The sequence below is a fragment of the Crocodylus siamensis genome, chromosome 1 (assembly GCF_052110815.1).
Source record: "Crocodylus siamensis isolate JL-2025a chromosome 1, ASM5211081v1, whole genome shotgun sequence".
NCBI classification, from domain to species: domain Eukaryota; kingdom Metazoa; phylum Chordata; order Crocodylia; family Crocodylidae; genus Crocodylus; species Crocodylus siamensis.
In genome coordinates, this window is record NC_143395.1 from 380538171 (window position 1) to 380561114 (window position 22944).

General features: G+C 45.1%; 1 protein-coding gene across 2 annotated transcripts in view; it reads left to right on the forward strand.

Annotated features, from left to right (window-relative positions):
• LNX2 (ligand of numb-protein X 2) overlaps positions 1-22944 on the forward strand; it is a 95000-nt gene that overhangs the window by 43989 nt on the left and 28067 nt on the right. For both annotated transcript variants that reach the window (XM_090028343.1, XM_090028350.1), the window contains exon 2: positions 16371-16868. In XM_090028343.1, the coding sequence (XP_089884469.1) occupies positions 16468-16868 (401 nt within the window). In that variant the 5' untranslated portion in view covers positions 16371-16467. The remainder of the gene's footprint in view (positions 1-16370; positions 16869-22944) is intronic.

Below are 22944 nucleotides of genomic sequence, written 5' to 3' on the forward strand. Positions count from 1 at the left end.
GGGGCAATCGGCCGCCCCGACCCCTTAGCCCAGGAAGTCTGCTGCTTCCCGGGGGCCCGCATCCGAGACATTGCAGAGAGGATCCCGCAGCTCCTCCGGCCCACAGACCACTACCCCACGCTCCTTATTCACGTGGGCACCAATGACACGGCTCGCAGCACCCCCAGCCAGGTCATGAGGCGCTACAGGGAGTTGGGAGCGGGGCTTAGGGGTCTGGGAGCTCGGGTGGTGTTTTCGTCGATCCTCCCAGTCTCGGGCTATGGGCTGAGGAGGGAGAGGAGGATCCACGCAGTGAACCAAAGACTGCGGAGCTGGTGTCACCGGGAAGGCTTTGGCTTCCACGACCACAGCCTGCTCTTTGGTGAGAGAGGCAGCGAGCTGCTGGGAAGAGATGGCCTCCACCTCTCTCCCCTGGGGAGGAGGCTCTTCTCAGCCAGGCTGGCTGACCTGCTCCACCGGGCTTTAAACTAAGCCCGCTGGGAGATGGGGGGACTACTGCCACTGCTGGCCTGCTGAGCAACCCTTGCAAAGCCAGCAGACCAAGGCACTTAAGGGAGCCCACCCCTGCCCCAGCCCTGGCACAACTGTGGGCAAGGCAAGAGCCCCCAAGGGGACACTTGCCTGCCTGTACACTAATGCCAGGAGCCTGGGTAACAAGCAGGATGAGCTCGTCCTCCTGCTCGTGCAAAGAATTATGACGTCATTGGGATAATGGAGACCTGGTGGGACTCCACCCATGACTGGACCACGGGTATAGAGGGCTATACCCTGTACAGGAGGGATCGTGTTGATAAAAGGGGCGGGGGTGTAGCTCTCTATGTGAAGTAAAGCTACATGTCCCTGCAAGCTGATGTTGGCGACCAGCATGGACAGCTGGAGACCCTCTGGGTAAAAATTCGTGGGGAATACGGCACAGGGGACACAGCGGTGGGAGTCTACTACAGACCTCCCACTCAAAGTCCCGAGCTTGACCAGGAGTTCGCCCGGGAACTGACTGAGGCCACTTGCTCCAGGACCTTGGTTGTCATGGGTGACTTCAATTACCCGGACATCTCGTGGGGAGATCACTCAGCAAAATCCGAGTGGTCGCAAAGCTTTCTCTCGTGCGTGGATGACCTCTACCTGACTCAAGTCTATGGGCCGACGAGAGGCAAAGCGCTGCTCGACCTGGTACTGGCTACAGGGGACGACCTAATCGGCGACCTAGTGATCGATGGGAAGCTGGGTGACAGCAACCACGAGCTGATCACCTTCACCATCCGCCGTAAAGCTAGCAAGTCAGTCAGCAACACAGAAGTCCTTGACTTCAGAAAAGCCGACTTTTGACAAGCTCAAGAGGCTTGTCGGTCAGGCCCTCAGGAACCATGACCCCAGGGAGATGGAAGTTCAAGAAGAGTGGTTGCTTCTCAAGGAAGCGATCCTCAATGCACAAGCTAAATCTATTCCAAAACGGAGGAAAGGCAGCAAGAAGGCACAGCAGCCCTCCTGGCTCTCCAGGGACCTAGTGGACCTCCTACAGCTAAAAAGGAAAGCCTACAAAGGATGGAGGACGGGAATTGCCTCCAAGGAGGATTATTCTGCACTGGTCCGGTCCTGCAGGGAAAAAACCAGGAAAGCCAAGGCTGCAACTGAACTCCAACTAGCTTCAAGCATCAAGGACAACAAAAAGTCCTTTTTCAGATATGTGGGGAGCCGGAGGAAAAGCAAGGGCAACGTTGGACCCCTGCTAAACCAGATGGGGCAACTGACAACTGATGCCCAGGAAAAAGCCAACCTATTAAATAGGTACTTTGCATCAGTCTTTCATCAGTCCCATGGGATGCCCATGCCTGCTATGGGACAGGGAGATCCGGGTGATGGGGATCCCCTAGCCTCCATAAATGCTGACCTCGTGAAGGAACACCTTGAGAAACTGGATACCTTCAAGTCAGCCGGCCCTGACAATCTGCACCCCAGGGTACTCAAGGAGCTGGCGAGCGTCATAGCCCAGCCCCTGGCACGGATCTTTGAAAACTCCTGGCACTCTGATGTGGTGCCCGAAGACTGGAAGAAGGCCAATGTGGTGCCGATCTTCAAGAAAGGGAGGAGAGTGGATCCGGCTAACTACAGGCCCATTAGCCTGACTTCTATCCTGGGGAAGATCTTAGAAAAGTTTATTAAGGAGGCCATTCTTGATGGACTGGCCCAGGCTAACATCCTAAGGGATAGCCAGCATGGGTTTGTTGCGGGTAGGTCTTGTTTGACCAAGCTCATTTCCTTTTATGACCAGGTGACCTATCACCTGGATGAGGGAGAAGAGACTGATGTCATATATCCTGACTTCAAAAAAGCTTTTGATCTGGTATCCCATGATCACCTCTTAGCCAAACTGGCCAGTTGCGACCTTGGCTCCACCACGATCCGCTGGCTGGGAAATTGGCTCCATGGTTGGACCCAGAGGGTTGTAATTGATGGCAGTCACTCATCGTGGTGCCCTGTGCCCAGTGGGGTCCCTCAAGGCTCTGTCCTTGGACCCATACTGTTCAACATCTTCATTAATGATGTGGACATTGGAGTCAGGAGTGGACTGGCCAAGTTTGCCGATGACACCAAACTTTGGGGCAAAGCATCCATGCCAGAATATAGGTAGGTGATCCAGGCTGACCTGGACAAGCTCAGCAAATGGGCAGACAAGAACCTCATGGTGTTTAACACCGAAAAATGCAAGGTTCTCCACCTTGGGAGGAAAAACCTGCAGCATCCTTATAGGCTCGGCAGTGCTACGTTGGATAGCACTACAGAAGAAAGAGACTTGGGGGTCATTATTGACCACAAGATGAACATGAGCCTCCAATGCGATGCTGCGGCTAATAAAGCGACCAAAACGCTGGTTTGCATCCATAGATGCTTCTCGAGCAAATCCCAGGACGTCATTCTCCCCTTGTACTCGACCTTGGTGAGGCCACAGCTGGAGTACTGCATCCAGTTTTGGCTCCAAAATTCAAAAAGGATGTGGAGAAGCTTGAGAGAGTCCAGAGGAGAGCCACACGCATGATCGGAGGTCAGGAAAACAGATCTTACGATGACAGGCTGAGAGCCATGGGACTCTTTAGCCTGGAAAAGCGTAGGCTCAGGGGTGATCTGATGGCCACCTATAAGTTTATCAGGGGTGACCACCAGGATCTGGGGGAACGTTTGTTCACCAGAGCGCCCCAAGGGATGACGAGGTCGAACGGTCAGAAACTCCTGCAAGACCGTTTCAGGCTGGACATAAGGAAGAACTTCTTTACTGTCCGAGCCCCCAAGATCTGGAACAGTGTGCCAGCGGAGGTGGTTCGAGCACCTACATTGAACACCTTCAAGAGTAAATTGGATGCTTATCTTGCTGGGGTCCTATGACCCCAGCTGACTTCCTGCCCTTTGGGCAGGGGGCTGGACTCGATGATCTTCCGAGGTCCTTTCCAGCCCTGTCGTCTGTGAAATCTATGAAATATGGTCCCCGCTGAGACCAGAATTGGGATTCTCTTGACCTTATATTTACTGCTGCTGCTCTTTCTTGCGTAGACTGATAAGATCCAAGCAGTGATCTTGAGAACAAAAAGGCACCCAAGTGGCAACTGGGTCAGGTAATGTAACAGTACAATGCTGTTCCATTGGTCTGATGATTCCACTGTCTAATATTAGCTTTTTGTAAGAAGGCATACAGCAGGTGTCCTTGAGAGAGACCCCTGTTTAAAGTAGTGGCTGTAATTAAAGCCTGTAGTTTCTTGTTACTATGGAAACGTAGCACACCACAAATATTAAACACTACAGTAGCATTAATTCTCCCATAATGTTCTGTCTTCACCAGATTTAAGGGAGGCTTCATTTCTCAACTGGTAAAAATATCTTCTTGCATAAGTACCGGGTGGGTGGGTGGGTGTGTGTATGTATGTGTACGTACCTTGTGGTGGTGGGGAGCGGGGTATGTTTGGTTACTTTAGGGATAACATTCCTGAAATGTTTAAAAAAAAAAAAAAAAAAAGTATTTTCTACAGTTCATTAATGGAGTTTTGTGAGGTTAGATATTGATTTTTTTCTGTCATTCTGTGAACACATTTTCATTCATATTGTATGTTTATTGTATAGCCATTGGTTTTATGAAATGCAGAAATAAGCATAAAGAAAAAGATAATGTAGACAGGTGACTAGGGTTTGAGACCAGCATTGTTGAATTCTGATACAAGTTTGACCAAGTACCAAACTTATTATTGGAATGTAATTTTATTTGCTTGAATATAGAAGTCCCTATCATTCTAGTGAATGTAATATTTTAATTTTTCTATATCGGACAGAGCTGAGTTGTATAGTAAAACTTGCCTTGGATAAAAAGAATTAAATAAAACCATTGCTATTACCTTGACAGAAATATACCAGGACTCTAGTCTTAGTACTCCTGCCTTTCCAGAACTGTGCAACTTTTCAAATGCTAAGCCCCTTTCTTTGGCATTATAACTTTTTTTTTTAATCCCCAAAGTTAGAAGTAGGGAGCATTTTTTTGTATTTTTTAAAAAGAAACCTTACAGTTTTACCTCTATCACCAAGTTGCATTGAAATCTGAATTTCCTGCATATGACACCAAAGCCCAGGTATCTGTCATTAACACGGATGTTATGAAGCCAACACAGAATATTGTTCTAAGTCTACTTCATGTGTTGTTTATTATTGTAATTGCATAGTAAGCTGTATCTCTTGAGGCAGGTCACATTTAATAGAGGATATAGACTTGGAAAGCTGACATAGAACCCTACACAGGTTCTTTAGCATCAGGAGTTCCTCATAAGAAATACAATGAGATTAAATGAGAGATTCTCCTGCCTCTAATTCAGTCATGCTATTGCCTATTTAAAACAGCTAACTGAGTCATAAAGTTATATATGGTATTTACTACTCAACATATTAGACTGAGTACTGAATATGGAGCTAGAAATTCCTACTTTTATTCTAGCTCTGCTTTCATTTTAGGCAAGTGATTCAACCTCTCTGAGTTCCCCATGTGTAAAATAAGGATTATGTTCACATACCCTGTGTGGATATTATGAGGTTTAGTTTATATATGTTTCAAAATGTAAAGACTGCATGATTTTGATGAATAAAAATACTAATTACCAGCTTCCTAATATGTTTAGCTATCATGGTGATGAATACAGTTTGAAAACAAGAATAGAATTCAGACATCTTTAAAATACCTTCTCTTCCAATACAATGTCAATTTAAGTGACCTGCAGCCCCAGTGGTAGTGATGATACGGTACTTTGGGCTATCACCTGGGCTGGGTTGGAGATGCTGTGCATCTTCCTACTGGTAAAAATCTGCTCATCCAGATAGGGAAGGAGGATCCCTTCTGTTTAGGTGCTTTTGGACAGCGTAGCCCCTTTGTAGTAACTCTGAGCCCTGTCCCCCACCCCATGGTGTAGGTGATGAGGAAGGGCATGGCTGGGATATCATTGTAATTCAGCAGCTGTCAGCTATTGAAATCATTTTTGCAGATATTTTAGCAACCAGCACAATTAGAGCACCATGAGGCTGAGAGGGAATGAATCATCACAGAAGAACTGTAGATGGGGAGGAAATAGCTGTTCTTTAATCTCTTTTTTACACTAGGTAGTGATTGTGTGTGTGTGCATGTGTGTGTAGAATGACGAATGTCTAACATATATCTGTTGTTCTTGTAACAATGAAATCTAGATTCCATCAGTCTTGGAAGGAAATCGAGAACATGCAAGGCTGCTACTGAGGACAGCAGAGGTGCAAAGGAGTAGTCATAACTGAAAAACTATTTGGGGGTGGGAGGTAGACAGGGAAATTTAAAACTGATAATGAGTAACAACATCTCATCTTCCAGTATTTGAATGTGAGATTTTGAGTATGTCTTGCTAAAATGTCTTTTGTGCATTCATATCAAAATGCATTATTATTTTTACCTTCCTTCAAACTGACGTTAGTGTTTGTTCTTTATGGTATACGTGAAGAGATCAGCAAACAAGGGGCCCTGCTTTCTCTGTGTTTTTAACTTAATGTTCTTTCTTGACGAGGAAAGTAAAAACCATGGAACTTTCATGCATTAAAAAATAGACATGTTAAGTGTGTCCAGGAATTTGTGCAGATTCATGGAAGAATTCTAGTTGTGTCAGTAAATCAGAACTATAAAAGGTCTACATATAAAACCGGTTTTCAGTTGAAAAATGATCTGCTAATTTTTTTTTTTTTGCACAGCTGGATGTCTAGCTATGGCCTGTTGCCAAAGGGACTATAAATTAGAAGGGAGACAAGGGCATTGCTGCACTATTCTGCTGTCATAATAAAATCCCAAGAGACTTATTTTCCAGTGAATGATGCAACTTGAAAGACAGACTCCTAACACTACTTTTTTTCTACAGGTTGTTTTCGCTTATTTGCAGTTTTATTTAGCTGATACTATAATTCTAACAGTGTAGACACCTCAGCAGTTGTATGCAGTCATGCTGGATACAGGATATTAAATAGAGATGAATTCTAAAGTTATAAATTTTGAAGCACTTGATAATGTAGCAGAACTCAGATGCATCTCAGGGTTAGATTCCTTGCTCCCTTAAAGATGAGGGTTTGTGAACTGGCTAAGGGGGAATATAAGGCTGCAACCAACAGCTACACAGGACCACTCAGGTGCTTCAGCTGTGGTAGGTTTGTTGTTTTTTTTAAATATATTATGTATATATTTCAAAAGACACTGATTCTCTGATCAGCTGTGTGAGCTCCAGCTGAGTAGAGAAGCAGTGTCCTTTGAGATGAAAGCCACAGCAAACATGTAAGCAGTATATCTTTAATTTGGTGACCCATGGCACATTAAACAGACTCCTGGCAGGACACTGCTCTATAAACTGCCTGGCTGCATTCTTGTAAATAGGCTATCAGGTCAGTATTGGCAGATTTAGTTGGTTAAAAATCGACCATCAGTATTAGCCAAGAAAATCTTTATCAGTGCACCCCTATTACAAAGCTTCACATATTGAGCATCCATCCATGTTTTACCAAGTTTTCATATTGCAAAATGACTACAAAAGCATATAACTACATGTTATATGCATGTTAAACAACATGCAGCAGCTTCCCACAAAAATCCCTTACAGAACTCCATTTCTTCTTGTAGAACCCCATGAATTTAAATTAGCCTCCCTTTAAAAAAAGAAAAAGAAAGAAACCTATTACCTCAGTAACAATGTGAAACTCTCTGCCCCTCCTACCAGTCTTCTCTTTTGATTCAGTGAAACAAGTGTGTCCAGTCTTTTTTCCTCCACTTCTTCTCTGCTGCCTCTGCTCCAATCTTTTCTTTATCCGAATCAATGCAGTATTTCAGTTCGTGAAGCCCCAGCTTCAAGCACTCTTTCAGTGAAAGCCAACCCCTTTAATACCCAGAGGGTTTTTTTCCTTTCTATATACTAGTTTTAATACTTACTAACAGTGCCCTTAATACTGTTTCCTCAGGCCCCTTTGGTAATACCATCTCCTATGTTAAGGACTGGCTTATTTTTGTGACACTCAAGAAACAACATACCCTTTCCTACACAACCTTTGCATATATATGTACACTCCCAAAACACATCCAACCATTTTTTCATCCCCACACCCTCTCTCTTGGAAACATTTTCTGTTCTCACCAAGCTCCATCTATGTTGTATCATTGTCACCAACAAGATACTTTTGTATAATGAGCCATGTCAGATCAGCATGCTTCCCTTTTTCATGTGTCAGCCACCTCCCACCACACCCTTTTCACTTTTCCTTCTGTAGGGTCCCCCACCGATGCTATCCTCGCTGTCTGTCTCACTCTTATCAGTCTCTTGTGATCTTTCAGGACCTCCAGGGCCATCTCTCCTATTTTGTACATTCTTATAAAACTTTCCATTCTTATGTAATGAACAGGAGGTTGCCATGCCCATGGCTTTTTCCAAGAGCCCCCACGTATTCCACATCTTCTCAAGATCATACCTGCCAAAAATCAGGTAAAGCATGCTGCGTTTCCTTTTCCTGCTGTTGCTACTTTACACCCTACACTTTAGATGGTTTGTGTAAATGATACTTATGCCCAGTATCCCCCATTTCCCTATCTCTTTTGCTTTATACAGTTCCATTCTGGCTAGCTTTTCTTTCTCCACTTTTGAAGAAAAAAGTCTTATTTCCCTTTTTATTTTTACTAACTGCTGCCATGATGATGGAAACACAGTTCCGGTGTACAAAATGATTATCAGTAGCACTGCTTTATCTGTCACCACTTCTCCAGCAAAGGACAGTGTCCTTCCCATCCATAATGCTTGCCATACCCTTGCTGTCACTTTTCCCTCACACTTATTATTTCTGTTCCCTTTTGCCTTGATTGGTATGCCTAAAACTTTGATCTCTCCCTCCATGACTTCTAGTTCAAGCTTCTCTAGGTCCTTCCAGTTTCCCACTCTCATTATAGTGCTTTTAATTTTGTTTAATTTAGACTCAATTGCTTCACCATACTCCATAGCATGTTTTAGTACCCTTTCAATTGATAATTTGTTTCTAATCACTACAATGATGTCATCCATATAGAGTGCACACTTTGTCTTTCTCATTCCCAGTATCATTACCCTAATTATGATTTTATCTTTCCTTGTTCTTTGTGCCAGTGGCTCCATTGCACATACAGACAGTATTGGTGACAGTGGGCACCTTTGTCTTACCCCTGTTAGGATTTTAAAGGCTCTGCTCAGATGTCCATTTATTAGCATTTGGCTTTCCACCTCTTGTTATAACACACGTATCCATCCTATCAATTTCTTTGGGAAGCTCATTTTTCTTAACATTTCAGACATAAAATCATGTACCACTCCATCATATGCTTTCTCTGGATCCAAATTTGCTATTGCTGTATTTCATTTCCTCTTTTGAACATGTGTCAGTGTATCTCTCATCAGCTGGATCAAGTCAGAAATTCTCCTGCCTGGGGTGGTGCAGGTTTGATCTTTGTGTGTGTGTTTTTTGGTCAGGTTCTTCTATATTCTCAAAGTAGCTGTCTTTGCCAATAACCTGTTGTCTGTATTTAGCAGGATAATCAGTCTCCATCTCTTTAGAAGCTTTCCACCCATTCGTGAATAATGAAATTGCTGTTCCACTTGTAAAACCCTTCTATTCCTCTCTTTTTTTCCGGTATTCCTTTGAAAAACTCCACTATATCTGTCCATGGCCAGAATGTCTCGTAAAATTCCGTGGGTAGTCATCTGCTCCTGTCAGTTTTCCTCTCTTACAAGTTCTTAAGCATTCCTCCACATTAAATCAGGGGTGGGTGAAATACGGCCTGTGGGCCATATTTGCCCCACCAATTGATTCTGTCCAGCCTGTGAGCGGGCATCCTGGGCAGAGACTCTGGCTCTTGCCTCTGGCGCTGTGGGAAATGCTGGGTGGAAGCAATCCCACCCCCACAGTCAGCTCCACGCAGTAGGCCTTGGGCAAGCCAGGCTTGGATGGTCGAGCAGCCTGATCCGCTGCAGCATGCTCTGTGCTGCTGGCTCCCTGCCATCACCACCGCCCTCCTGCCTCTGTACCATCCACCCAGCCTGTGTAGCTACAGCGGAGGATCTATCCATGCCTTAGTATTGGGGAAGCTGGGGGAGAGGGGTGAAGGGTTAGGAGGGGTCACCGTGTGCAACAGACTGAAGTGAATCATTCTGTGGCAGCCCAGGGAGAGCAGGGCAGTTGTGGTACCAAGTGTTCCAGGATCTTGTCACTTCACCTGCTCACCACCTTTTAATAGCAGCCATGGCAGCCTCTGAGACTGCCAGGACTTGTAGTTCCCCCACACTGTGCCCTGCTTTGGCCTGGTTCCCCCACCTTGGGGCCAAGTAAGAGGGAGGAAGGCACCATGGGTGCAGGCAGTCATGCATTGGTGCCATGGGCCCATGGCTGTTCTTCACCCTCTCACCCCTCTGTGCCCCATGGCAGGAGGAGCTTATGTCTTCCCACCAAGGGCTTGGGAGAAGGGAGGGAGGAGCAAAGCTTTCTGTAGGGAACCCCCCTCATACCCCCCACACAGCATGCACTCTGTGTACACACCCTCTATATACTACTCGAACAAAAACATAAATAAGACGAGAAATATTTTTTTAAAAATATTTTAATTTTATTATAGTAGATGCTTGATTTATGTTTTACCATATGATTTGCTTTTTATCTACAATTTGGTAAAATATCTTCATCATTAATTGTATGTGTATGGCCCCCAACACCTCACTGAAGCTCATTAAGTGGCCTTCCAGTCAAAATAATTGTCCACCCCTACTTTAAACTTACCTTTTTTCCTGTCTTCCGTATTGCCTCTTCCTTTAGTTTTTTTTCAGTCTCTTCCAGAAAATTCTTCATTTTCTGTCTATTTCCTTCTTCTGGTACAGTTCTTCATAGAAACGCCTTATTGCTCCTAGCATCTCCTCCTGCTTTTTTCTGTTTGGGCTCCACCTTCTATCTATACTGCTTTTAGCCCTCTCTTCGCTGCCTTCACTCTGGCCAAAATGTATCAGGAATGCACTTCATTTTCTTCCACCCACGGTGCTTGTGCTAAAAATATTTTCTTTCCTTTTACTGTTAAACCATCTTTCCAGCTCCTGCTTTGTCTCATCCAATTCCTCTCATACCTGTCTTTCTTCTTTGGCTTCCTTAAGCAATTCCTGCATTTTTGTTTGCAGCTGTCTCAGTTCTTTAGTTCTTCTAAATTCTTCAAGGCCCGCACAGTGACGGTGGGAGTGGAGCAAGGGTAGGTACTGCCCAGCCCAGGGCAGTGAATGGGACCCCAGGGTCGGGAGCCCCTCCGGTAGCCATTCCTCTCGGCGCCATCACTGCCTGCTCCGCCCCCCACCCACTCCAAGCACAGCCTTGGCTCAGCCCCTCACAGGGCCCCTGGCCCTGAGCCTGCAACAGGCAGCCTTCCCTCACCTGTGCACAAATCTGGGGGGCCACATACCCCCCCATGTCTTACCTGAGAGTGTATGCAGCAGCAGGGAGCCACCCTTATTCCCCCTGGATGAGGCACCTGCAGCTGTGTCCCACTTCCAGCCCTGAGGTCCCATTCACTGCCCTGGCTGGGCAGCACCTGCCCCGGCTGGGCAGCACCTGCCCCTGCCCCACTCCCTCACTCTCTGTGGAGACCTCAGTCTGCCCTTCATCCTCCTCCCCTGCATCCCTTCCCCCACCACAGACTTACCTGCAGGATGCTGCATTCCTGTAAATCGGGTAATACGACTGGTTAATAATTGGATATCGGTGTCAGCCAAGAAAATATTTATTAGTGCACCCCTATCAAATAACTGCTTTCAGTAAAGTCCAAAGCATCCTGCAGTCCTTCCTACCTCACTTTTGGCCAGGGTCTGTTGAAAAAGTTGTCGAGAAAGAAGAGCAGCTGATTTTCATGGAGCTGAGAATGCTACTAAAGAAATATGTAAAGCCATCTCCAAATAACGCTGTTTAACCTTCTACGTGTGTGTCAACAGCACTTTCTGATTCACTGTGTTGGAAGCTGCTAACACATTAGTATTACTATTAGCATTTAGCAAATACTAGCATCTTTTTCTCTGTTAGATCACCTGCCAGCACAAATTTTGCCATCTTTGTCACAATTAAAGCTGAAACTTAGATGGTAAAGATATAGATATTGGAAGAAGTTGGTTCTGTGAGATTTGTCTCATGTCCCTTTCTTTCAGTAACCTGCTCCAAAAATGTAAAGATTTTAAAACAGCAGTTGATAAGATTAACATCAGGTGAGGTCACCTTGAACCAGTTCCTTCAGGAACTGACTACAGATTTCCTACTATAACCAGGAGATACCGTCTGCCAACCACAGGCTAGACACTTCCCACTGGCTTTTGCTAGTCATGGAGGAAATGGCTACATCTGAGACTGAGATGATCTCATTACCAAAGTTAAATAGCTGTTAGGTAAGGAAGAGTCTGCTTTCTCCTTTTGAATCAGTTTTCATCATTACATCACATACAGTTCATTATCTGATCAGCCCTAGCCACAAAACACCTTAAAGCTGGTACAGAAACTAGAAAGAATAGTTGATCAGATAGCCCTCTCCCCAGAACACTCTCTGTATTGCATACTTAACAGTACTCTGGCAAAGGAGTTAAAGGCTGCTAGTCTCTACCACAGATCACAAAACCTTGATGTTATAATTGAATATATTCTGTACTGTTGCTACCCCTGGCTATTTTCAAAGGGCCTAGGCCAAGCTGTGTGGCTAAAGTAGAAGGCCCAAATGTCTGAGTTAATCATATATTAAATCCATTTGCAGACATAACCAATCTGGTTAGGAATATAAAGGAAGAAATCAGCATGTCCAGCTAAAACAATAACTAGATTAAATTAAATGGACCACAAGGCCTGGAAGGAGACATTATGGAAGAACTGACCTTAAAGTAGGTAATCCAAATATTCTATCATAGCTTTAGCTTTAAAATGTTAGTAGTAGTGATTAATGTAACCAAATTCATTATCTGTAATTTTTCTATAATAACTATATCTGTTAAGTTTCATAGATAAATTGTAAAAAGAAAGCAGCTGTCAGTGAACCAAGGTGGGGGAAGAAAACCCAGGGTGGTGGCAACCAACTTTCCATGATGATGAAGCAAGGGCATAAAAATCCTCCCTTCCAGAATTTGTAATTTTAATCAGGACTTAAAATAATTTACATGTTCCATGTCCACAAGAGAACTGGTTTATTCTAGTTTCAAAGGTTTCAGTAAAACAAATTAGAATTAAACCATTATCAGATAATGTTTATTAGAATATTAGAACAACCCATCTATAAATATAGGGGATAGACTGGAGAGAAATATGAAGAACTCAGCAAATTCAAGAAGTCTGCATGCCATCCACATCCCCACTCCTGAGTCTCTACAGCTGGTATAGGTAAGGATCTGTATATCACTGTTTCTGGTAGCTAGATGAATACTGAGATAAGTATTTGTGCTTTGAGATACAAGCAGTAAAAGGTCAGACTGTAGACCTGTCTCGCCACTTTTAGCAGTAGCCAACCTATCAGTTAACCTGTAATTCAGGCAACACTACTCTTCTCTTGCCACCAGTCCAATCCACTCGTGTACTATCAAGAGTAAGCCACGATGTCATATGAAAGAAAGATGCATAGGGCAGACTGTCCACTTGAGTAACCATGTACAGCAAATTAAAGAACAGTATTACGATATTCAGATGGCAGCACTGTTAGGAATGATTTTATCCTTCACAGTCCCCAAGGCAATCACTTAATACAAGTACCCACTGGTATTCAGGTGTGGTTATATCGGCATAACTTCTATAAGTAATGTTGCTCTCTAGGCTTACCTGACATTTTACATTTTGTACAATGAGATGTGATGATTTTAAACATCATCCTGAACACACATATACCCTTGAACGTTCTTATTTTTATCTTTTAAAAGTGTTTCATCTAGTAAGAATTATTTTTTTTGCCCTGTATTTAAAAAGCTGATGTTGGCACCTTTTTTTCTTATACAGTACTTCCCAGGCATATATCTTATATGATGCCACTTTACGTTCTATAAAACAGGGGTGTCAAACATGGCCCACAGATGTGGTCTGTGAAGCCCCATAATCTGACCCCCTGTTGACCTATGCACTGTGGTGGACTGGGATGTGTGCTCCACCTGTGACACTCACTGAAGCTAGTTCCCAGTCGGCACTGCCCATGGTGCTCACTAGGTCTGTAGTCAGATGTACTGGATGAGGTTTACGGGAGAGTATGTGTTGGTGGGGTTGGTCCATGGGCCTGATCCAGCCCATAGACTGACTTCATGCCACTCACTGAGCTCACGGGGTCAAGTGAGTTGGACACCCTTGCTGGAAAAGAATGATGTACAAGTAACTTGCCTTTAAAAGACTCCAAATGTGATTTTTTTTTTTCACCTGTTCTTTTTGATCAGTCTTTTTGATGACTTCTGGTAGCCAGACTTTGATTTCTGAGTCAATAGTACTGAACTACCAAACAGATCTAGAGAAGTTCAGTTAGCAAAGCTGATTGCTGTGTTTCTTGCTTATTATGGTTTGAATATTTTAAAAATAAGGGTAATGTCGATTATGGTTAATAGCTGGCGTGGGCATAACTTTTAGATGATATCTCTTAAAAGTGGCTTTGCTGTTTTTCTCCTTTTGCCCTTGCTGGGCTGGTTTTGTCTTTTTAACATTATAGTGAAAACACTAAAATATTAGAACAAGCTGTACCTGCTGCATTCTGTTCACATGTGCCTGGGACATGACACAGTGAATGTCCAGATGCTCTTTGGAAAAATACTTACATTTTTCTTAGAACACTTATGCTCTGGCTGAGTTTCTGGTGTGAAGAGCACTCTTCAGGAAAGACACATACTTTCATGTGATTGAGCAGCATAAATGTGCAGGTTAGAAATTCCGTTGTATCCGAAGGAAGAGTCTTGGCATTAGGTTTCTAATCTCCTTTTCAAATCTTTGATTCCTTAGATAATATATTTAAGGCTATCTTCCATGTAATCTGCTTTGGGGTTTCATTTGCATTCATTTTTAACCATTAATAAAGAACTGCTGCCCTGTTGCCTCACAAAATCCTTTCCAGAAGGTGAACATTATCTATTGCAAGATAGGGCAATGAGGAGCACCAGTTTCTTCTGCGGTATGGAATCCAGGATTACAAATTACTATTTAATCCTTTCTGCATCAAAAGGTATCATAATCTTTGCAAAATGTGCTCTAAGTCTTGTGTTCAGCTCTGTGATGTTAGAGGAAAAAAAGTACAGGTTTTATTAGGAAGTATAATGCATGGTAAAATCTGTACACTCCCAATGAATTTTAAAATGCATGTATTTATAGCTAAATTTCAGTATCTAAAAACAAGTATGGTGTTCTTAGATTAGCCACTTTTACCTGTGAGAGATGTAGTTATTTTACTGATATCCAGTAAGCTTTTTCATATGACCAGTACCTGGCAGGTCAATTTTTTTTTTTTTTTTACAGAAGTTAAAACAGACATCTTTAATCAACAGCAGTACAAAGAAACTTCTAAAGAACTAATAGTTATCCAGAGAGAGAATAGCTAAAACATGTTAGATTATTTTCTCCTGCTCAAACAAAAACATTCCACTTGCAAACAATAGTCATTGTACAGTTTTGTAAGGGGAGACAAAATTGGAATAAGATGTGATGTGTAGCCAACCACTCTTACAAATTTTGTCTGATGCAGAAATTAAGGTTTTGTGACAGGATGGCTAAGCTGTCTAGTTTCTGACTCTGATTCTTGTTGTAACTCTTCAAGTTAGCATGCATTTGTGTTACAAGTGAAGTATTGTAATGAGGGAGGATGGAATGTTGGCTCTGACGTGTAAGAATCCTCACGGGGTGCAAATTCTTCCCATGTGAGTGTGCCATGGGCTTAATGTTGTTAGATGTAGGAGCAAACAAGTCTCCTGGAATGAGTGGAACACAGTGTCTGATCAGTTTATGTCAAATCTTCTGACTTTTCACCTTGATTATTTTAAATCAAACATTTCCTGTTGGGTAGAATCCATGGGCTACTGGTAGGGGGTGCACAGGGGTGCACGTGCCCTCCTCCCCCCCTCCCCCAAGAGCCAGCACTGATACTGTCGGTAGGGCTGGTGCCCCCATTGACAGGGCCGCCACTGTCGGCAGCTTCTGCGGGTGCCCCCCGCCCCCAGATTCAGGAGGTGTCTGTCACTATTAGTAGAATCAGTTCTCTTTTAATGTTCAGTAATCTTCTAAAGATGACATGCACGCATGTATGTGTGTGTATGTGTGTGACCAGAGTTCATATTCCTTATGGGATGTCACATACTGAGCTACCACTAAAATTAATTTTAAGAAGTGGTATACTTCAAAAGTTTTCATGTGTAGCACTATGCTTGCATAGCATAAGTCTTAAAAAAGAAAAGAAAGAAAAAAGAAACAGGACCAGAATGCTGAACAAAAGCACATTAGAAGGTACACTTGATTAATTGGTCACATAACATTTATTCTACAATGGGATATTTTTATCTTAGTCACTGATTACTCACGCCTAAAAAGGTAGCATAATATAGTATCCCTGCTGTTTAACATGAAAATTCTTTTGTAGGTATAAGCTTTGCCATGTAACACCTGACGGCAATAAAAAGTTTCTTTTGTAAGACGATCAATATTATAGATTTTTTTTCCATTTTATTCTCTTATGATGAATTTTCTAACTGGAAAAGAAATCAGTTAATCTGATTATGGCATTTGAATATATTTTTTGTAACCAAGAGCGATTTAAGTAGCTCTAATCAGTTTTCATATTCATACTGCCTGAATAATTTTAATTTTCTTGACTGTTGCAGAAAATGACACTTCATGAAAGAATACAAGTCATGTGTCTTTAGAAAGAAAAAAAAGACTACCAAACAAGTCTAGCAAAATCTGCCCTTGTTTGATGCAATGGGTACCACAAATGATGAAATGGCTTCAGTGGAGCACAGCCCTTCCTTGAACCCTCTGTGCTTTGAATGCGGCCAACAGCACTGGACAAGAGAGAACCACCTGTACAACTATCAGAATGAAGTGGATGATGACCTGGTCTGCCATATTTGCCTTCAGCCCTTGTTGCAGCCACTGGATACCCCTTGTGGACACACATTCTGTTACAAGTGCCTAAGGAACTTTTTACAGGAGAAAGATTTCTGTCCATTGGATCGAAAAAGGCTCCATTTTAAGCTCTGCAAGAAATCCAGTATCCTTGTTCATAAACTGTTAGACAAATTATTTGTTTTATGCCCCTTTTCTTCAGTATGTCAGGAAGTAATGCAACGATGTGATCTGGCAGCACATCTTAAAAACAGGTGAGCAGTGGAGGAGGGTACAAAGTACATCTATTGTATAGAAAAGATTTTGTAGGGCTTTTCTATAAAAAAAAAAAAAAAAAAAAATGTACCAAAAATAATTGGTATGTGAGATGTTTAGTAATTATGCTCCTTGAGAAGATCAACAGCCCATTGTGATTTATTTATTTGTTAGTTTGTTTATTTTAAGGGGGTAAAGATTCCCCGCAGCTCTGGCAGTGCGGGGTGGTGGCGGCTGTGTGCTAGCTGGGGGTCTTTGCGGGCAAGCACTGCCACTGTGGAGCTATACCTTTGCCTCTGGATCCTAGAGGTAAATGGGGCTTGGGGGCTGTGGGGCAGGACTGGGGAAGATGGTTGGGGGCTGAGGGGGCAGGGGATGCCGCTGGCCTCAGGTGGCACACCATAGCCAGAAGCAGGGCCAGGGTGGTGAAGGCAGGGGTACAGGGCCAGGGGGTGAGGGCAGCAGTGCTCCTCTGTGGGGGGCTTTGTGGGCAAGTGATGTGGGGCACAGTGGGGTGGTGCCCTCCATGTTCAGGCTGCACACATGCCCCGGCCACCTGCCCAGGGGAGGGGGAGGTGGAGGCTGGCATGCAGTCAGCTACACATCTCCATGGCCAGGTCTGCGGTGGCGGTGAGGGATGGGGGCTCATGCACGGCAGCCGCTGCTGCTTACCTATAGGTCTATGCCAGCAGTGATGGCCGCTGCCTACAAAACCTCCCTGCACCACTGCGGAGCCGTGCCCAGAGCTGGGCAGCCGGCTGCAGGGTGGCAGCAGCAGTGTGGTGGTAGTAGGGCGGTGCACAGCCATCCCCATCACCATACCATGCCATGGCCACGGCCATCACCACACTGCCATTGCCACCCTGTGACCAGCTGGACAGCTCCGCGGCGCAGTGGGGAGGTTCTCTACGCAGCAGCCCTTACCGCTGGTATGGGCAACCTCACAGATAAGAACCAGTGGCTGCTGTTTGCCAGTGGTGACGGCCGCTGCTTACAAAACCTCCTGCTGCTGCTGCGGAGCTGTGTGGCTGGCCGCAGGATGGCAGCGGCAGTGTGGTGGCAACGATGGCTGTGGCGCAGTGAAGCATGGGATGGTGGTGGGGATAGCTGTGTGCTGCCCATACGCCACCGTGCTGCCGCCACCGCCCTGCAGCCAGCTGCATAGCTCTGGGCATGGCTCCGTGGTGGTGCAGGGAGGTTTTGTAGGCAGATCTCTGCCTACCCAAATGGCTTCTTGACAGCCAGGAGCAATCCCAGCACACAGGGCTGCCCATCCCCAGAGGGGAACTCTTTCTCTTCCTCCCTCTCCACCACTGCCACTGGGCAGGGAGGGGGGTTCTGTTTGGCGCTGGGGGGGACTTTTCCCCCTGCTTCTCCCCCACCGCCACAAGGTGAGGAGGTGGGGCTCTATGCGATGCTGCCCAGCCTCAGAGGGACTCTTCCCTACCACTCCCCCCACCACCCCCTTGCGGGGCAGGGAGTGGGGTTCTGTTCAGTGCTGAGGGGAACTCTTCCCCTCCCCCCCCAACAGGCTATAGTGTGGGGAGGGGGGCTCTGTGCGGCACTGCACGGCCCGGCCTAGTTGGGGTGCAGGGATTGGCTGTAACAGCCGCAGCTGCTGGGGGTAGCCCTTCCCCCATGGCCTGGACCAGCCTCGCTCATCCCTGGCTAAGGCAGCTGTACAGCAGGGCCAGACGGGGCTGCAAGAGCAGGACCACCCCTGGCAGGTGCAGCGTGGTGATGGGGACGCTGAGCCATGTCAGCGAGTGCAGCCTGGTGTATGTGGTCTGTGGCTGGCTGGGCTGCAGCTTACCCAAGCCGGGCTGGAGGGGCCGTGGGCCAGGAGCCCAGCAGCTGCCCAGCACAGAGGCTCACTGAGGCCCCAGGTGGAGAGTGCAGGGAGAAGGGTTCATTCCTCCCTCCATCCCTTCTGGTCCCTTCTGCCAGCCACAAAGGCCACTGCTACAAGCCTCTCCCCTCTGCTCCCTGGCAGACAGGCAGACCCTGGCTGTGGTGGGGAAGGAGAGAAGAATAAACCCCCTGTCTGCCCACTTTGCTTTAACAGGACTATGCTAGCTGGTGTCTTGCCATGTTCTGTCCCTGCTCAGGCTTGAACAGAGGAGTGGGGCCAGCCCTGCTATGGAGCAGAGAGTACAGGCCCACCCAGAGAGCATGCTGGGATGCTGGAGATCTCTGGTTTAACTTAAAACAGGAAGGGGTTTGGGACAGACATTGTATAAACTGGTTTGAGCTCAGTCAGTTACGTCTGATACCACATTCAACCATATTTATCTCAAACTGGTTCTGGCCATTTTGAAGATGGTTTATGTGCACTGAATGTCTGTTCTGTTACAGATTTAGAACAGTTTCTGATCACTTAAACCAATTTATGTGTAATGTCAGTCCCTAGTCAACGGGGGTAAGGCACTCTGAACTTTGCATGATTGGGTGCCTTATGGGTAGCTATGAGTTGTGCTGTTACATGGTGGGACCCACCTGTTTGGCTAGGGTGACCGTACATCCTGGTTTGGCCAGGACAGTCCTGGATTCCATAAGCTGGTCCCAGCCAGTTGGTTAAAAGTCCTGAGCTGGAGTCCAGTGGAGCAAGATGTGGCAGACAGGCACCACTGCTGTTGTGCGGGATCAAGGAATGCAGGGACTTTGGATATGCAGTATCTTAGGGGGTGCTTGTAGGTGTGCAGGGAGGCTGCTGCAATGTGCTGTAATTACAGCATGTCAGAGCAGATTCTGTTAATCAGGTCTCCTGGAGCATGCTAACTAGTGCACTTCAGCAGCCTCTGTGTCTTGTGTATCAGTGTCCCCCCACTTCAAAATGGCAGTGTGGGCACTTAAAACTCACTGAATTAGCTTTAGTTAAAAGCACCCCCATTGCCATTTTGAAGCATGGGGATGCCAATACACAAGACGCAGCAGGAGCTTTAATTAGAGTGGATATTGGAGCTGCTCTAATTAAAATGCCCCTCCTCTGGAGAACATGTAAAAATGCCCAGGGTGACCGTGTATGCCCACTTTGCTTCTGGAAAGCAGCAGCAGTGCATGCCCACTCATCTGTTTGGTACCATGCTACTTTGCCTCCCCACTGGACTCCAGCCCAGGACTTCTGACCACCTGGCCAGGACCAGCTTATGGAATCCAGGACTGTCCTGGGCAAACTGGAACATGTGGTCACCCTATTTTTGATAGGCATGAGCTATATGTGGTGGCAAGGAGCAGAGCCAGACCAGGGCACCTCTATCACGTGGGGGCCCCCTGCAGCTCATGTGCAGCTTCCGGCACTTGCACCCACCACAGAGGCAAAGCTCCAGGCGATGGAGCTGGCTGCCTTCCCTGCTGTGCAGGTCCTGGGACTCCTCCAGAAGTTGAGGGGAGCCCCATCCCCTGCTTCCCAGCAGAGTCCTGGGACCTGCATGTGGTGGTAGCAAGTGGGGAAGGCAACTGGCTCCATCATGTGGAGCTTTGCTTTGGTTGTGCGTGAGCACCAGTAGCTGCACATGAGCTGCAAGGAGCCCCATGCAATAGAGGTGGGCCAGCCTAGCTGCGCTCCTTGCTGCCACGTGCAACTCTGGCCAGAGCTGTGCACTGCCAGGCAGCAGTGCCTGCATGAGTCACAAGTTCTCCAAGGTCCTGCCAACTGCTGCTGGTGCCAGCAACGGGGGCTGTCCACTATGGGGGGGTGAGTGTGTCCCTGCACCCAACCCTCCTTCACACCCACACCCTGCCCACCTGAGCTCCCTGTCCCCACTCAGCTGCAGCTCCTCCTCTCCCCCTTCTTGCCCCTGTCACTTCCCTACCTGCTACCCAGAGTGAGTGCTGGAGCAGGGAGATGAGGAGGAGCTGCTGGATGCCAGGGAAGCTGAGCAGGTCCCCCAGCGGCTGCAGCACTGGCAGCAACAGCCCCACCTGGAAACTGTATGCTGGCTGGGCCGGGCTTTTTCATGCATAAGGATGGGAGTGAGGTGTTCAGGCTGGGCGGGCTAGAATTAATTGGTGAATGTCCACCGGCTGGATAAAATTGCCTGGCAGGCCATATTTAGCGGGATTAGTGGAACAAAATAGGTTTGCATGAAAACTGTAAACCCTACCATGCTGGTTAAACAAATACTGTGTTCTTGGTGCTGGTGAAGTAATGGCCCGTGTGAAAAATTCCTCTGCATTCTTGGTAAGATATTAGCAATGAGTAAATGTTTTTAGGGCCTTCTGTTGCAAAGACTTAAGACAAAACTGATAATGTAATTTATGGTCTCCCTCTTGTCTGGCACCCAACACATTACAATAGTGGTCCCCTGGACATAGTGAGCAAGCAGTAAACTCAAGGTTGCATCCTGTTTTGCTCTTATTGTCAACCTCAGTTTTAACTTATTAATTTCCTGTCACTGTGAGCAGTGTTTGTTGCTGAGGAGCTATGATTTGGAGACTAATCTTTTATGATACCAATAGAAGGACATGATACAGGAAAAAAAATAAACCACCAAATTCAGATGAAGTAAATGTTTATACTTCCCAATTTCTACTGTCTATGCAATGGAGGAAAACCTAATTGGAAGGATACCAGTCTATGTTCAGCTAGAGTGAAAATGTCACTGGGTGCCTTTCATTGTTTTGTTTCTAAATAATCTGTAGGAAACTTTCAGGAAATAAGTAGGTGTCTTTAAATAATTACCATTGTATGACTACAGTGTGGCCAAGTACTGTCAAATCTGGTTTATGGACAGAGTACAGCAAGAACTAAAATGTATTTGCTGCAAGAATTAAAATGTACTCATCTTTATGCGTGCAGCAAATGGGGAAAGGAATCTGGCTGCTGGTAAATAGCACATTTGAGTGCTTGAAAAATTTCAAACATAAAATGGGGAAAGGAATGTAGGCAAGGGCTAAGAAATGATGGCTGTGAAGGAAAAATCTGATGCCAGTTTTGTTTCTACACGGAACACAATATATTTATACCTGTCTGTTTTGTCTTTAGTTTAGGTGTCTTTCACATGTATGTTTAATTTTAAGTGTTTTATGTGTACTGGGAGTTCCAGTAAAGCCTTTACCTTTTTGTCTATAGAAAGGTCTGAGAACTGCAGTGAAATAAAACTTCTTTCTAATTCTTGGCAGCAGATTTCATTGGGTTTTTTTTCCTTCACTTGGGATGGAGTCTCATTTAACTTGCATGCTGGTTTGGAGAAAAATCTTGTATGGCTAACTTAAATATTTTTTTAAAATGGAGAATCTGGCAGGATGCCTATGTCACTGTTGCACTCATGCTTTTGTGTACTTTCCCTTCATTTGTCTTTGAATTAAAGTTAAGGTAGACACTTCATGTCAGGGGTTTGCCCTATTTGTCTACAAAGTACTATATAGGCACACTTTAGAGCTATATGAAGTGGTCATGTGTCTGATGCATGAGTCATTGTGAGATCTCACTTAGCTGAGTCATTAGTCCTATTTATCAGTTTGAACCAGAACTTTCAGTTTGTACACTTTGAATTTGTTATGTTGTTTTTTGCCATATTGATGCAGCTCAAATTTGAATACACGCTAGAGTTACTTTTTTCAGGTACTTTATGTAAAGTGCCTGCAGTGGCATATGATACAATAAAAGTGTTGTTTGAATTTTATTTGTAATAGATTAGTGAATCCAATAAGATCCTACTACTAATTATTAGGTATCGGGGAGAGAAATGTAAAATTCAGTACTATTGTCATCCATGGCAGTTTTATAAGCCAGCTTCAGTGAACACTCAGATGAACTTTGTTTCTAAGAAATGGACTATGCTCAGTTAGGTTTGCTGCTAAAACATTCAGCCGCAGAATTTCCAGTGGTTTAATAATCAGCTTCATTTGAGCATAAAAGCTTAAAGAATTTCATAATATCTGCCAGGCAACTCCAGAGTGTATGGTTACTGCAAGCTACTCTGTCAAGGAGATTAGAAGCATGAGGCATACATTTTATTTCATGGTCACTAACTACGCCTCATATAACCTCAGTGCTTAATTAGAATCCCCTTGATTTATCAGTTTTTTTGGGTTCATCAGATTCACATGGAAACCATAGACCCATACAGTCAA